At 37.0% G+C, this 17146-nt stretch overlaps 2 protein-coding genes across 4 annotated transcripts in view; both read left to right on the forward strand.

The window, feature by feature from the left end:
* The window catches only part of LOC116169688 (adenosine receptor A2b-like), a 149766-nt gene that overhangs the window by 97806 nt on the left and 34814 nt on the right, over positions 1–17146 (forward strand). The gene's annotated exons all lie outside the window — the stretch shown is intronic.
* LOC116169709 (elongation of very long chain fatty acids protein 1-like) lies at positions 974–2217 on the forward strand. Its single transcript, XM_031485864.1, has 4 exons — positions 974–1193; positions 1237–1427; positions 1471–1857; positions 1904–2217. The coding sequence occupies exons 1-4, from the start codon at positions 1073–1075 to the stop codon at positions 2054–2056; spliced, it is 852 nt and encodes a 283-aa protein (XP_031341724.1). The 5' UTR covers positions 974–1072; the 3' UTR covers positions 2057–2217.

The following is a 17146-nucleotide window of genomic DNA, read 5'->3' on the forward strand; positions in this document are numbered from 1 at the left end:
AATGACTAATGACCGGGGTAAATTAGCGTAATTACTTGTTTACTTTATACAATGGTTGGGCAGGTAAACTCTTCCATCTTTGTTTATTCGTTACCATTTCATTACAAGTAAGTATTATGCAACCCATCATACGTCAAATAGAATTAAAATTTAAGTGGAATACACCCTAACTCCTAAGTATTGCGAATTCATTTTATTCTGCACAACTCCATTTTGAGTTTCATCACACCGTGGATTGACACCAAATATATCGGAACAGGACTGCCGACTACTCCAAATTAACCTGGACCGCATAGGTACATGAGCGGTGCTATCAAAACGGCCTGGAATTGAATATTGGGAAATGCTATAATGTGACCTATACGTGCAGTAAATCTCCAACAGAATACAATATTACAATATGTCGGGGAATCCGATAAAAAGGTGTGACATATTTAAAGATCTCGGTGTCACATGAAATAAGCTTTCTCAGTTCAAGGAGTTGAAACGCTTAATTTGTTTACTCTTTCAATCCTAAACCAGAATTTAACTTCTCAAACGAAAGTTGATTATTAATTGTCTTCGACTAACTGAAAAATATTTACCAAAATTTTACCTCTGTCTAATTTGCTCATTGTAGATTTCTCTCCTTTCGTTCCTGAAAATTACTCCAAATTGCTGAATTCTCTGTCACTTGCAAGCAGACGAACACGCTAATTGGCCATACAAATATATTGAAATCAATCAAAAATGTTCAATGAGTTTCCAGATGCATTTACCTTTTTACATGATCTTTTACGAAAATAATTTTCGCAATATTTTCCCGGCCAGAATCAAAATGGCGAATTTGATCTTCGGCGGGTTAGAAGACATATGAATCGTCTATATACCTATACTCTATTGCATTTAATTTTGTCCAATATCAAATGTGACGTTCATTATGCGAAGATATTCCTCTTGTAATCGTCGGCATTTACATGTAATAGCCACGGTCAAAAAGTTTACTTACATTATACTTTTCATTAGTGTTATTACATAGATTAGCATATTTTTTATGATAATGTGACATTTCTCTATTCCAAAATCTTTGTGCATGACCTTCGCACTTGACAATACCGTCATAGACCACATTCCTACCGCACGTCGACCTAACCGAGCTCGAAAAATGGAGACTGCTGTGGAATATTATAACTTCTTATTTGTTACACAAGCAGGTTAGAAAAAAATTTAGATACAGAATAAATTTGTTTTTTTAAGATAAGAGGACGACTACGTGGCCCCTGATGAGTACACCGTTGCTACCTCTCGCTCTTATTTGTGGATACCTTTTCGCTGTGTATCATTACTTACCAAAATATATGACTGGGAGAAGACCTTACCGCCTCAAAGGTTACCTTTGGTTTTACAATTTGGCTCAAGTAGTTTCGTGTTTCGTAATTATTTATGGAGTAAGTTCAAAGCCTGAATTTCGAAATATTAATACTAAAGTAGCTTACCGCGTCGGGATGGAGAATTCACCACCTCGTGGACTGCCAAACGATAGATCTCTCCAATAATCCGAAGGCAATTCGCACGGCCCAATGCATATGGTTCTTCTTTGTGCTCAAGGTTGTCGAACTTACGGAAACGTTCGTATTTATTTTGAGGAAGAAGTATAAGCAAGTTTCGCCTCTGCACGTTTTTCACCACGCATCCACCGTTTTCTACGCTTGGTTGGGGGTCAAGTTTTACCCGGGAGGAGTGTCTTCAGTTCCCATTATTGTAAACTCAACTGTGCATATCGTAATGTACAGCTACTATTTTCTATCATCACTAGGACCAGAAGTGCAAAGAAAGTGGTTGCAGCCGATTAAACCGATTGTAACTCGGATTCAGATCGTGAGTAGATACACTTACTATTTCCAAAACTGCAGTACATTTTTAGATACAATTGCTGATGTTATTGGCCCTATCACCTTTAGCATTCTTACCACACTGCGCTGCACCAGTAGAACTAATTTATCTATGCGTACCAGACTTTATAATAAATCTAATACTGTTTCTAAGATTTTACGCAAGAAGTTACATCAAAAAATAGTTTGTACAGATTTAGTTTTGTAGTTTCAGATTTGAGAGTATGCTAAAGTGAGAAACAACAAAAGCAATAGGTACAATTATTTTGTTCCGATTGTGTGACGGAATTATGAATTTATTCTGTGAACAGAATCATAAAGTAACAAAACAAAATGATTGACCCAATCGTTTTCGTTTCGATTATCAATGTCCCGTTTTATTTCAGAAAAATAAAAAGTATGTGACTTTTATTTATGTTCACAATCAATAAAACAATGGCCGAAACCATAATTTCGAAGGCAGATTCCGGTGATGCGGTCAGTGTGACAATTTCGAGAGAAATCGACCCACGCGGTCACGTCAGTTGGACTGCTTTAGGAAGTTTCTTTATCTCCTGGACGGGCTGTTCATAAAAACAAGCAGTGAGCCTTTGAGAGGCTGGGCAGACAGCTTGAGGAAGATCCAGACTCAGTTTTCAGTGTCTGAATTAACGTAGCGGTTAAATGAATTAGCAGGTAATGCGGACAGTTCACTTAATCTCAAAGAAAAATTGAAAAGGAGATATGGAGACCAGGGTATTTTCACTGACTGAAATAATAGTGTTTTTTGCTAAAGTGGCACAGCAACAAAATTTGTTTTTGAGTCATGGCATGCATTTTGGAGGCCAGGACAAGATGACAGAAACTGAATTGTGGCGGCCACAGCGAAAATAAATAATCAGGCAGGGAGAGGACATGAGGTCACACGCATTCGACACCCAGACACCTTGTTCCAGACACATTGCATGATTTCCTGGGTATCGTTATCAAGTCCGACAGTGACTCCCGGCGGAGCAAGGGGACTCGCGAGGGCATCGCTCAGCAGGCAATGATGCAAGCGTGTCCTTAATTGCACCAATTTTGTGCATTTAGGCGCCTGTTTGTATCAGAAAGAGAGCTGCCGGATTATGATACACATACTGCACAGCCCGGGGTTTTACATGAGCTACAGCGAGACCAGACCCCCCCTTCGCTACCCATACACACGTTGATCGCCTGGCACCTGACATAACCCTGGATACGAAAAGAAAAATTTATCATGAGAACTCTTATTTAGGTTGTAATTTGAGTTCGATTAAACAATTTACAGACGAAACAAAATTCGACAAAATCAATCAATGTAGCGGAAAGAAAAGTAGGCGAAAGTACAAATACCACGCAACAATCGATCGATTAAAACAATTAATTAAAGAAAGCTTAATTACCTGAAAGTGTCAATAATCCAAAATATGCGGTCCTAACCGCAATTTAATTTAATAACGCACAAACACAAAAAAAATGATGTTACATCGGGAACTTCACTTCGCTGATTGCTCTTAAACTTCGATTTAGATAATACTGGGTGGACAGGTGTAATATTGGCTCGTTGATGGTGAAAAAACTCCCTTTAACTGATACTTGAAGACCTGAAATAAAGGTTTCACATAAGCAATTACTGCTGGATAAACACACCACTCCGACTAACTTCTTCGCAAAAACTCGACTTTCACTCACACTCACTTTTTAAATAAACAATAAAATAAAATCAAAATACAACGAGATTATGTAAACAAAATCAAACATAATTAAATAAATACATACTTCTAAATAAAATCAACAATGACTTTAAATTCAATTGATGTGATCGAGATTGTGTTCAATCTCAAATTAGCAACCGCATTTAACGTTACAAATAATTGCAATTAGACACATACAAGGTGACCCATTATTATTATAGGAGTTGATACCAAACGAAACGTCCGTATCACGTAGTTTCACAACAATATAAAATGTAATAAACTCCTTATTTCTCTTATCTATAAAATTATAGAAAAAGTCTCCTTTAAGTCTGCGATCTAGCGGTCTCTTTGCCTATAATTTTGCGCTATTCGATTTATCAAGGCTGACTATTCGTAATAATTTTTGCGTAACCGTATTTTTCCTATTGCATATATAATAATGAAGGTAAAATAAGGTTTCCAACGATGTGTTGCAAGACATATGTTGCCATTAAAAAAAAACATACACATCTTATTTAAGTCCTATAACTTTCAAACCGATATCTCCAACCGTTTTCACACCAGCGCTTTGGTTCTATGTTTATTAGCCACTCTGTATAGTGTATATGCTGTACTATGATCCCCCTTTTTAATCACATAACTTTAGTAATACCATAAAACATTACATTTAAAACACAAATGGTACAAACGACCATATCTTAACCATTTAACGAAATTTCGGTTTGGTTATAGTTCATGGATTTAGTGGCGCTCGGAGTTCACTAAGTCACATCAATTAGCAGAGATATTGATTAATAGGTTATTATGGTGACATTGTTTATTTTTTACGTAATTTTAAGATTAAATTGATATTATAACCGTTACCATTTAGTAACGGATTGTAGTAATAGTAACGGTTTATTTAGGTTGAAAGTCTTCGTTAGTGGAAACGAAACTTGAACAACTTTAATTCTACTATAACTAAGTTCTGAAGGTGTAAAATTCCGTGTTAAGCGGAGTGTAGAAAAGTCTGCTTAAAAGTTTCTACGTGTACGTCAATTTGGTATCAAAAATTAGTAGGGCGCGGAAAAGATACGAGTAGTTTCACATGGCCGCAAGCTTAAATCAGGGGGAAGTTTGCAAACATTCGTTCCGGTAAGTGAGAATTAGTGTTATCTGCGAGTGAACAGATTAATAATTAGGTCACACAATTGAGGGGCATAAATGGGAAATAATGTTATTCCACAAGACAAATTGGGTTCGTGTTTCCTATTATAACAAACAAGTTCCTTCTGTGTAAACAATATGAATTTTCGTGTAGAGAAACTCTATATTGAAGCAAATCCTCAATATATATTGTGGTAATTTCAAGTGTTGCCACATTTTCAGGGGTTTCTATTGCATATGCTGTCTGGTGATTGGTTTCATGAGCACCTAGTAACAGTCGAGTAAGTTCACCTGTCAACCCTTAAATTAAATTCTTTGCTTCAGAAACGCGCGTTAGTCTTTCTTAGAACGTGAAGGAATTTGCAAGTAACAAGTAGCGTGAGATCTAATTCATTGTGCCATCAATGTTAGAAAATGTAACGGCCATTTTAATACACCAATGTAAACGGAAACACAATTTCATCCATATAAATTTACACTACATGCTAAGTTTAATATTTCTCATCAAATTGGGAGAAAGCTTGACAGGCGACGTAGAAATAGTTTTGCCAGCAACTATTTTATTGTTGTTGTCTTCCTTTAGGACAGATTTATCAACGTCGTATTTTTAAAAAATCGTTGCGTCGTCTTTCTTTGGTAGACCTGACCATTTTTGCTTATCTGGGTAGTAAATTTCTGACAAGACTATATTTAGAATTCAATTTGTTCGGTACCTTTTTTACTTTGTACAATCAGTTTTCAGTACATGATAGGAAAGCTTTGTCAATTGGATGGCGGTAGCCTGGCTTGCAGAGCACTGAAAAATGCAAATTCCATAATTACACGACTGTACCTATAGTTAGTAGGCAATTAGGCATTAATGTTTCCTTATAGGTATATAGTTTCTGTATGTGCATGACGAATATAAGCCACCTCATAACAGAGACTACTGTGATAAATATTCTGTTTGAAGTGCCGAATGCCGAAACACACTTTAAGCTGTGAATTCTGTCATTCATGAATATATCATGTATCACTGTATCTATCTCTAAAACATCATCATAAAGGCATTAATGACACATATTAAGCCACTGTGTAAAGTTAAAAAAAACTGTTCTCTGACGCCCGTATATACAGCATCGGGCCCAGGTCTTCTACAAAAAATGAAAGTATGTATATGAACACAAAAAACAAGATGATTAAGATAGTCTCCCGGAATTCTTCGATACACATCTCCGTTTCCATCCCTGTAATATTTCTGATGAATCTATATTGAAATAGGGTTTCCTATTTCCTGGGGCGAAACCCCTTTTTTCCGTGTTCTTTACTTATTTCTCCTTCTTATTCAATACCTAATTTTTTTAATGAAAGAATGATAAATCCCGGCTAGTATGAAATAAAATTACTTTAATTTGGTTGTACCTTCCTGGTTAGTTTTCTCGTAGACGTCCGGGCCTCTCACAATGAAAAATCTCAATGTTGATTTCAAATAGACAATATGGGAGACTTAGTAACCACGATCAACTTCCGAACACTTCAAAGAATTAACTACACAAATTTTCATCAACACCTGACACGAAAAGAAAAACCTTACATGCAAAACTCTATCTGGGTCGCATAATGGATTCGAATATACCCACAATTAATTTATTGATAATGACAAAAATTGATTCTGATAATGAAACAAAATTAAAACAAAATCCCTGAATGAAAGAAAAGCTTACAAAGCTTGTTTGGACATATTACCCAGCACGCAGGAGGTCGACAAATAAAACAAGAAATCTCATACACGCACTAAACCTCTCACATTGTTTGATAAACTTTAAAGATAGAAGCTACATGGGATCTAATAAGAGACAATTAGAGACTAGGGAAATTAACTGAGTTTAGAGTGCGTAGAATGATGTTGTTAAGCTCACGACGTCTTGAGTATCTACCAGTGCTAAAACATGTGCGTTAATTAAATTTTGCCTGATAATAAAACTCCTTATTGCAAACGGAACCGGCTTTATGGTTCAGTGGTAGAGCGTTTGACTATAAATCCGGAGGTCGGGTGTTCGAACCTGGGTTGAGGTGATAATTTTTCATCTGTGGCAGAGATTGGAATTACCTTAGACCAGTTTCAAGCATTCTGCCGGCTACTCCGAATTAGGTTTTCCTGCAGTTTTCCTGATTCGTAAGGTAAATACCGGAGTAGTATAGAACAGCTTAAGACCTTCTGCAGAGGCACCTCTAAAAAGCATTATGCGGGTCACTCTGTAATTGGGCGCAAGCCTGTTGAGGGCCTAGAGCAAGAGAGGGATAATAAATAAATAAAAAATAAACGACCGGCTGTGTTTTACTTTTATCACCTTCTAAATTGAATAAATTACCAAAGCGCTAAAATTAACGAAAAATTACGCACCTACCAAAGGAAAATAAAAATTCAAATAAAACCAACCAACCGTGTGCTTATTTCGTAAATAATGCCCCAGATTTACTTAATAAATTGAAATATTTTCATATGTTCGGGCCAAAATAAAAATCTACATGACTTTGTTTACGCAACAATATGATACTACAAAATTATTTACGGCAAAATTAGCCACCGGCGATGATAAATTACTAGTCCTGCATACTACGAGTATGATATCTTATTATAATATGTAGTAACTGTATGTATTTATTGCAGTATTTTTAGCGCGTTTTTGAAAAAAAGCAGCGCTTATAATTATGCACTTTTGCTATTCGGTCGGTCGGTCGGCTTTTTAAGTATAACTCTCGAAGAAATCAGCGTAGAATGCCCGGGTTTGAAACGTTAGCTTTGTGTCACAATTCTTTGCATAATAATAATATTCCACGCGAATAAAACCTCGATCCGTCGCACAAAAACGCGCTTATTTCCAACTTGTTTTGTTATTGGCTTATTCCTAATTGTTGGTAGTATTATTAATTTAACCTATTACATTAATCTTCTTGGTAAATAAAGATTATTATTACTACTGGGTTCCCTTATGATGGTGGCAGATTTCTTTAAGTTTCTGTAAACACTAATTGTTTTTAGGGTTACGTGACATTTTAAGCCCCCCAGGTACGATTATGAAATTGATCAAAACGCCTAGAGGCCACTTTAATTAATCGTTTTCAACAAAAAAAAATTGCGGAGAAGCCATAAATTGTCCATAATAATACAAAGTTCATATAATTTCGTCGAAATGTGAGATTATGTTACTTATATTTCATGATGGTAAGATTGTGACCAACATTCCAACTTCAATTTCTTAAGAGGTTATGTTATTTTGTTAAATGATGTATAGCTATACATGTGATTCTAATTATACCATAATAGCAGTAAGTAGTGCTCTACATGTTTTACATAATTCATGTGTACATTAAGATATCTCTTCCTCTTTCGAGTGATGTGGCGGTCACTTGCTGATATAGAAAAGGCGTTTGAAGTTAATCGACGATCGCTAACAAAGAGGCGGTCTATTGAAGATGCGAAAGATGTCTCTCCCCTTTTCAAGTGACGAGGCGATCGATGCTAGTCACCGGCTGATACAGAAATGGAGTTCGCAGTTAATCGAAGATCATTAACAAAAAGGCGGTCTATGGAAGATGTCCCTTCCCCTTTCGACTGATGAGGTTCTCTCGGTGGTCGATACCGAAAAGGCGATCCGAGCCAGATGCAAAATGTAACCCTGTATAGTCTATACGACATTCTTCTTACCTAAGGCATCAAGTTTAGACCGTATGTAGACTGTACATCATACTACTTTTGTTACAATCAGTGTTAATGTACCCCATTTCCCGTTAAATCCAGCATATTTCAATTTAGTAGAAAAAGAAGTTAAGATAACCACAGCTGTCCCTTAAACGATCACATTTTTCAGTTTTACCAACCAAGAAAGACGAGATATACAATAACCTCAGATTGCAACGAACTAAAGTGAACTTTTAATCAAAATTGTGCAAAATTTCAGGCTTCTCGCAAATTTTTATTAGTTTCAAGATCGTACCTAAGGGACTTAGGGCCGGTATTATAAAGCCCGCTTGAACGGAGATTGGCGTTCAATCGTAGTTTGAGTGCGATTGCGCGTATTATAAACGCCGCTTGAGTCTTAACCAGAGCTCAATCTCCGATTGTAGACAATCCGTCAATTTTCTCGGGTTTTGGGGCCCAAACGGAGATTAGGCGCGCGAACGTGTAAAGAATTAAGGTGATCATAACCAGTTTATTTTGTTTTGTGTCATTGTTTCGATTTATAACGAAAAGGAAATAATTGGAATTGGACGTGCAAAAGGTCGGTTACTGTGGGCATTTAAGCGACGATGACTCTTCTACTCTTCAGCAGAGGATGAGTTCATTAGAAGGAGAGCAGAAATGTTAAAGAACGTGTTGATCATTTCGGCAAGTGGGATGAAGAGAAATTTGGGCAGAGATTTCGGTTATCCAAGGATATTGTTAGGTCCCTAGAAAACAGGATTAGAGCACTAATTGCCCCCCGAACAAACATTTTGCGCAACTGGGTGTGTTAATTAATTAATAATTGCCCATCAATGGTGAGGCTGTCGTCACCAGCTCCAGCTTCATTACCTGTGAGGTTTTTCACACAGAATGATTAGGGATATAGATGCAAACAAAAAAACTTATATCTGATGATATCCTGATGCATAACCTTGTTCTTGGTAGTAGAGGCGTCGGTCCCTTTATTTTCAAATATGACTGAACGCAGTCCGCTTGCTGATGGGCGTCCGCGTCCGTAAAAGCCACTCGCTTTTTCCCTTGTCTGTCATTGGCACAGTGGCAGGCAGAATAGCGCTATGTAAAACGATTTCGCAAGGCGATGAACAGATCAACACAGTCACAGCGGCAGCGGCAAATGGCACAGAAACGAAAAGAACGAACGGTGCAGGCGCGATCGGTGCGAAGAACGTAAACAACGTCATCACCTGTCAGCTGATGCATCGGCCACTGAAAATTCTGCGCTCTGATTGGTCCTTGGTTCGCCCACAGTGTTACCATCCTAGGGTTCGTAAACTCAAACGGAGATTCACCAAACGCTTTTCCAACGGTGTTTATAATACGCAACCACTCTCAATCTTGGTTTGACCACAGCCGTCTATAATTACAAGCCATGCTGAGAAGTTTGGCAACGTTGTCCGAAAGTCAATCGGTGGGCCGATTGAAGGTGGATTGAAGTTTTAATGGAGTCTTGTTGCTCTTGAAAAATGCAACAATTTTTCCTCTTTCCTGTGTTTCACCTTGGTGGTTTTAATACAGAAGAAAGATACTTAGGCAGCTTACAATTGTACATATATTTTATTTATTTACAAACATGGATAATAACATTTTTATTTGACTTTAAAATTTGGAACGCTGTAAATTGGTAACTGCATTATAATGTATTTTCCATCGAGATCTCCGAAATTGGTGAACTTCTGTCGAAGGAGGTCGAGGTGAAGCACACGCTTGAGCACTTAATTTCGGCAAAAGGACAGTAAATCGCTCTGCATAAGCGAGGTTTTATCAACGACCAGGCGAGATTCGGAATGGCAGATTTTAAGCCAGTCGCTACTCCAGTGGGTCTAGGTATCAAGATATTAAAGAAGGGAGCCCCGTAGACTTCAAATTCCCATACCTTGGACTCCTGGGAATGTCGGAAGGTTCCTTCAGAAAATCGACTTGACATGTCCGTGCTAGAATATCTGAAATACAAACTAATAAAATAATAATTGTATTCTTTCACGATAAACACTTACCGTACTTACGTACCACGTAGTGTGTAGGTCATATTTGAGCTTGTTACAGTTACTTTGGACAAATACAAGTGCTTGTAAAGGGTCCAGTAAGGAGTAGCCTGCTTTAGAGGTTATGACAACAAATCGATATATTTCGTTTAGCAACTTACCTGAATAATAATTTCTGTTCATTCTGTATGGAGTAACACAAATTGTGGCAATCTCACCCTGTTAAAACAGGTAAATAGGAATATTACATCCAAAACACATATAAAATACACCTGAAATCTGCCAAGTTGAATTAGAAAATCGGCCTACCATGCAGTGTTGCCATAATTCTCAGCACGGCTTGTAATTATAGACGGTTGTGGTTTGACGTTCAATCGCCGATTGATTAATCTCCGCTTAAACTGTGCTTTTATAATACCGGCCCTTAAATAACGTCACGTACCCGTTTGTAGGGTAAAATGATCGCCAGAACACCCAAACTCCATTCACTTAAAAAGGAAGCGGTGGAAAGCATTGGGAAGCTGTGACCTTCACTGTGGTTAAAACGTGAGTCAGTATTACGCTGAAAGTTAAAACGAGGGACGAATTTAGTAATAGTATCCAACTAAACTGTCGAACTGTCATTAACTGCCAATGTCAAAGATCCAAGTGTGAAATCGTTTGATTTATTTCTGTTCGCAGTTTTATATTTTTCCTGTGTGTGTGTTTATCTTGAAACAGGGCCATCTACTACCACCTTCTTATAATGGATGCAGTATAGGAAGCTAGTAAACGAGTTGTATGTGGTATAGTCCGATCGCCGAAGTATTTGTAACTTGAGATGAACTTTTCTTCAATTTGCGTTGGTTAGAGTTATTTTTGACTTCTTAGCTTAACCTAGAGCCAGGACTTCAAAGAAGGGTACAGTTCTCCAAAATACTGGTTTTCGTTATTTGTATGATGATGTCAGGTCAGTAGTTCTTTGCAAAGGCTTGAGCCCTTTGTCCTGCTTTGATGTAAATGAAAATAGCGTGCCACGCCCTTTATAGCATGTACACTTAACACCACAACACTTCAAGTAATGCGTTTGTTGCAATGAGAGAGTTTCAATAACAACCTGTACGAGGATAAAGAGAAGCACGACGAAAGAGCGTTAATAATTTATTATTAAAATGCGACAAGGTACTGGATTACGATACTCGTAAGCTGCCTATTGTAATTCCAATGATTCGAATATACGGTTCCTTTTAAAATTCACCGAATTTCCTTACACGCGTTTCACAATAAAAATGTAGGCCAAACCATGGGTAGGTATGTGATACAATTTTACGCTTTTCCTTCATTAAATAAATGTACCCCGTTTATCTTGCTTTAAATTTCTGTACTAATTTGAGCGCAAGTTTACTTAACCTAATAATATGATGTAATGGCGTAATTCGTAAGGCGCATATCAAATTGCAGCCGCGTTTTGTTTAATTTGTTCTAATTTTCATTTAGAATTTATTTTCAATACAGAAAAACAAAGGATCAAGTAAGGAGTTTTGTTAATTACGAGTATACATAAATACCATTACTTTACTTTATATTTTTCGGAATCCGTCTTACTTGGATGATTTTCCTCAAAAATTCGTCATAGATAAATTTCACTGGACCAAAGCGGTTCGGAAACTTCGATATTCCGCTCTGCAAGGTAGAAAGAAAGAAAAAGTAAATATGGATCCTGCAATAGGATACAGTTTACCCAAAGACAGGAGAGAACACCAGGAACCATAATCTGCAATCACACCAGCATTGTCCCTAGCCGATTATGTCACCAAGTACGTAAATGGGGTGTAAAGCTTGACGGTAGCGAAGATCCACTGTCCTTCCTGGAGCGTATTGAAGAGTTAATGGAGTGTTATGGGTGCCAAGAAGTAGATGTAATACAAACTTTGCCCGAAGTACTGAAAGGAAGAGCGTTGTTATGGTACAGGAAAATCAAAGTATTCTGGACAAACTGGAAAGAGATTATACAAAATTTTTATTTATATTTCATGCCTCACCATTTCCAATACAAATTTGAGGAAGAAATTAGAAACACCTAGAGCAAGAAGCAGACCTAGAAATAACTATTATAGTAGAACTGAATCACTGGAGAATACAAATCTTTATCGAAGAGAAGCCGTATGCTGGAGGTGTGGACCCAGTGGACGCTAAAGAAGGCAATGCCGGGAGCAATGTAAATTGTTCTGTTCACATGCTGCAGAAAAGAAGGAGTAAGGTCTCCAAACTGTTCGTGTAGGTGATTAGGAAACGCGCTGAGCCGATGCGGATCATGCAGGAGTCCTCAATTGAACTGTCAGAATATCCTGTAGCTACGGTAACAATTAATGCGCAGTCAGGAACTAGATTTGGCACACCACAGTTAACCTCCGAAATTATAATTGGGTTAGATTTCCTGAAGACCTATTGAATCACTGTGGATATATACATACAGTGAATTTTTTTTAAATGCGAACATAGGAGTTTGCATGCAATGTAATTTCCCTATGTTCGATTTTTAAAAAAACACATCAATCTATTGAGTAGTTCAAATGAGTAGTAGATACAATTGACAGCTGTCACATTTTTGAAAAAACCGCCGTCCAATTTAATTACGAAACCGGTTAGGTTATTGCTTAGAATGCCAAGGAGGACACTTCCAACATTTATTGTAATTGTTTTCGGTATTTATTTTCTTATTTTCTTCATTTATGTATTGAATAGATCAAATTAGTAGAATACTAGGTGCACATGACCTACAAATAATTGAAGGTTGGTTCACAATGAATTGCGATGTCAGCGCGTGTCATGTGAAGTCAAGTTATCGTAAGTTTAAGAAAATTTATCCTAAAGTTGCTATGGCCTCACACGGCTTATTTAAAAAAACCTTACCGAGTGCTCTTCATCATAAAGACTATCAGTTGCTGTTCATAGTCACACAAGTTGTACGATTTGGGAATGTGAACCGCGCACACCTCATAGATTGATGTGTTTTTTTTTAAATCGAACATAGGGAAATTACATTGCATGCAAACTCCTATGTTCGTATTTTAAAAAAATTCACTGTATATAACCGAACCTTGACAAGGCCAGACGAAATAGCCAACTTGGAGGTGCAACCAGTAACAGTGACAGCAGGAATCCAGGGTGCGGATAAAGACTAGCTGATAGTTCTAAATAAATTTCTTAAACTACAGAATCAATAAACAAATTGTTAATTAAAGGGAAGAAATTTTTTGGAGAGAAGAACAACAGAAACCTCGAACAGTTAAAGAGGGCATTAAGTACCGTTCTAATTCTCACCTGTCCAGATTTCGAATTTCGAACTTTCATTTTGCAGACAAATGCCAGTAACACAGAAATCAGAGCAGTGCTGTCACACGTACAAGAGGGCAAAGATAAGGTTATAGCGTACACGGACGTTTAAAATGGCTGAAGTTGATGCATAAGCCAACATCCAGATTAGCACGATAGACTCTGAAATTACAGCCTTTGTAGTTTTGTGGTGCGGTGCAGAAAATGAAAATGGAACAAAGTGGCTGAAGCACTGTCAAGAAAATACGAAGAAGAGGATGAACAAAACAGGATGGCCACAGTAGAAAACAGACAAGAATGCAGGTGGTATAGAATAATGAAAGATAAATTAACCGTGGGTCGCCCTTGGAAGCTGTGTGTTCCAAAGTCACTGAGAACCAGAGTATTATATGAATGTTATGACGACGCGGTAGGAGGGCATGTATCAGTTGCTACAACAATTTCAAAGTATTTGAAAATAAAACTACCTACTATTGACCTAGACGTGATCAAGTATGTAAGGAAAGCTGACGGAAAATTTTAATACAAAATCTTATGGTACTGTCCTTTTTACTAACACAATGTTAAAAAAGCGAAAAATTAGGTGCTAGGGATTCTACGACGGAAACCTTGCAAGCAGCTAAAACGCAGTTGCGGAAGGTCCCTCTGTAAAAATTTTGTCTCGCTTTGCAGAATATGCACTTTTATTCTCGTTCCATACTGTGCTATGTTGGTATATGACATGATGCATTTCAGGTGCTTTGAAACCCTTTTTCCCCACTTTCGCATACTCTATGCCCTAAGGTATGATTTGGTAAGTTTGGGCCCATAGAGAGTCTAGGTAAGTGGAGATTTAAACTTGTAACATTTAAATCGATTTTCAACCTGAAGATGTGTTTCTATCGAGCCAACCACAAACTTATAAATCAAAGGGTGCTTGACGTAAAGTGTTACTATTGGCAATGTGGTGTGTGTAAATTGAATACAAAATTGAAGGTTTTCACTGAGTGATCAACAGGTTTTCATAAAACTCGTGCCATTAAAATTGGTATGGACAGATTTGTAATTTCCGCTCTGAAATTAAATGAATTTCTCTGGTGATGCGGAATACTTTACAAGGGAATAACAGGAAAAGTCGAGAGAAAATCTAATTATTACGCATCAGAGGATTTATAGAATTTTGTAATACCTTAATTGATTTAATCCCAGAGGAATTATTAGATATTTAGATTTTAGTACAAGCGAAACGGGAATGAGCTTTAATAGCAAGAGTACCTAAGCATATACGTTTGGCCTCATATAATATGTCGGACGTTTCTTAGAACTAGGTCAGCTACGGTTAATATTTTATCTCCAGCTATTTCACCTTGGACACATTCAACTTTTGAAATATATTTTGTACCGTCTAGCCGGACTAAATGGTTTTGTATCACGCGCAACATTAAACAATGAAAAAACGGTCCTCACGCTAAATTGCCATTACAAGTTTCCATTCACTATTAATTGACTTTCAAAGAGCAGAATTTTTCGATGAATGTGTCACGAAAAGGCGAATAGATTTACTTCAACGTGAAATAGAATACAAAGAGTAAAATTAATGAAGTCTGATAGATATTAAATTCGTCTTTTAAACAAAACGAGATGTATACAAAGCAATTGCTATGAAAATTGCCACCACAATCACCTAAAACACTTGTCTCGGATCATTTTTCATCTTAGTCAATGCAATAGAGCCTTTGCAAGACCACCAGGAATTCGGAATTGTCAGGTTTTTGTTAGCTCCACAAGTCATGAAAACATAATGCTCTTTGTAAATACAAAATACTCCGTACCCACTACCAACAACACCATGAATACGCTGGCGTTGTAGTGCCATGCGTGCCTTACCTTAGAATAATAACTAAATCTAAAGCTTTAACTAAATATTATGATTTTAGAGGAGTGACAAACGGTTGTTGTTGGCAGAATTATTAATTAACTAAGGAGTTTCGTACGACTCTGTGCGTGAGATTTGTGTAAGCTTTTGTGCTTTTGGTTAACTAATTATTATCAATTACGAGTTTCGAAATGAAATTACTTTTATTGGCCCTAGGCTACACAAACTGCTATCCCAATTTTGTTGCAAGAAATGAAATGACAAAGGAAAGGAAAATCGGTATAATACTAGGGCGTTTGTAGTCTAATTAAGCAGAAAGTATACCTTTTTCGAGGCAACCTCGTAAAGTATAGTTATAAAACTGTATGTGTATCTACTGTCGATTTGAATATTTTTAAAAGTAACTAACTATTGGATACACATTTAATTAACAGAAACGTTAAGTTTTTTAGGTGCCCCGTCACAAGCATTTGATCTCTCTGTGTGTTTCTCCACAACATGGTTACTATTGGTGAATCCGGTAAACTGTGAAACTTCCAAAAACAAGATAAGAAATTTTTGAAAAATGTGTGTCTTTCTAAGGTAGTGGTTATATTGGCATTCCACAAGCATTCGTGGACTTCACTTAGGAGACGAACGTAATGATCAAAGGAAAAAAAATTGCAATTGTGCATACAAAAAAAATTCATGGAAATACAGAATTGTCAGATACCTTGCACTTTCGATTAGGGTCCCTATTTTCAAACTTAACTGAAATGACTGGGACGAATGTTGTTTGCTTTTTCGTCTTAAGCTGGGAAAACGTATTGCTCCAAAAGAGGTAAAAAATGTGAATGAAGTTGGTCAAGGAGAAATTGTACCAAACGTGACCTCCACGTTTAAATTTTCTGTTCTGGGTGATTATTATTATTCTCCACCTTTAATTATATTCCCCAATACAGGACTATCAAAAGCCATAGTGTCAAAAGTGATAATGGACAGATAAAACCATTTGAAGTGCGCTTTTGGGTTTAAGCTAGGAAACTGTTCTGTCACGAATTTGGCACATGGTTTTAGCATAGTTCAGACATAGTTACTAATAGAGTGTACATATGTTCAAAGTTAATCTGTAAGTGACTACGAGTCATGATGAAACTATTCTAGTAGAAATACCGCATGATTAAATTTTGCTCGTATGTTTGGAAATTGTGAAAATTCTATAAGAGTAGGTACGTGTTTCTAAATAATAATGGACTGTAGTTTTGAAATTACCATCAAAGCAATAAAATAAAATAATTATCAACTTACCCTTTTGTCCATGCCTGGATCTCCTTCAAAGTAGGTATAGGGAAAGGTGGTAAGAGGGAAAAATGAGGGACAAGTTGACAATAGTATTTGAACGATGTATACTGACAGTTAAGGGCACAAATCACCCTGCTACGCACTGGTAATACCTTAAAACGTTACGTAAAATGAAAATTATTTTTAATACGAGCAAATAGCACGCACGCATCCGACTGTGTCTTTCTATATATTGGCTGGGTCTTTCCCAATGGTGTGTGTACTATCCTTTT

The sequence above is a fragment of the Photinus pyralis genome, unplaced genomic scaffold (genome assembly GCF_008802855.1).
Source record: "Photinus pyralis isolate 1611_PpyrPB1 unplaced genomic scaffold, Ppyr1.3 Ppyr1.4_LG1, whole genome shotgun sequence".
Lineage (NCBI taxonomy): Eukaryota > Metazoa > Arthropoda > Insecta > Coleoptera > Lampyridae > Photinus > Photinus pyralis.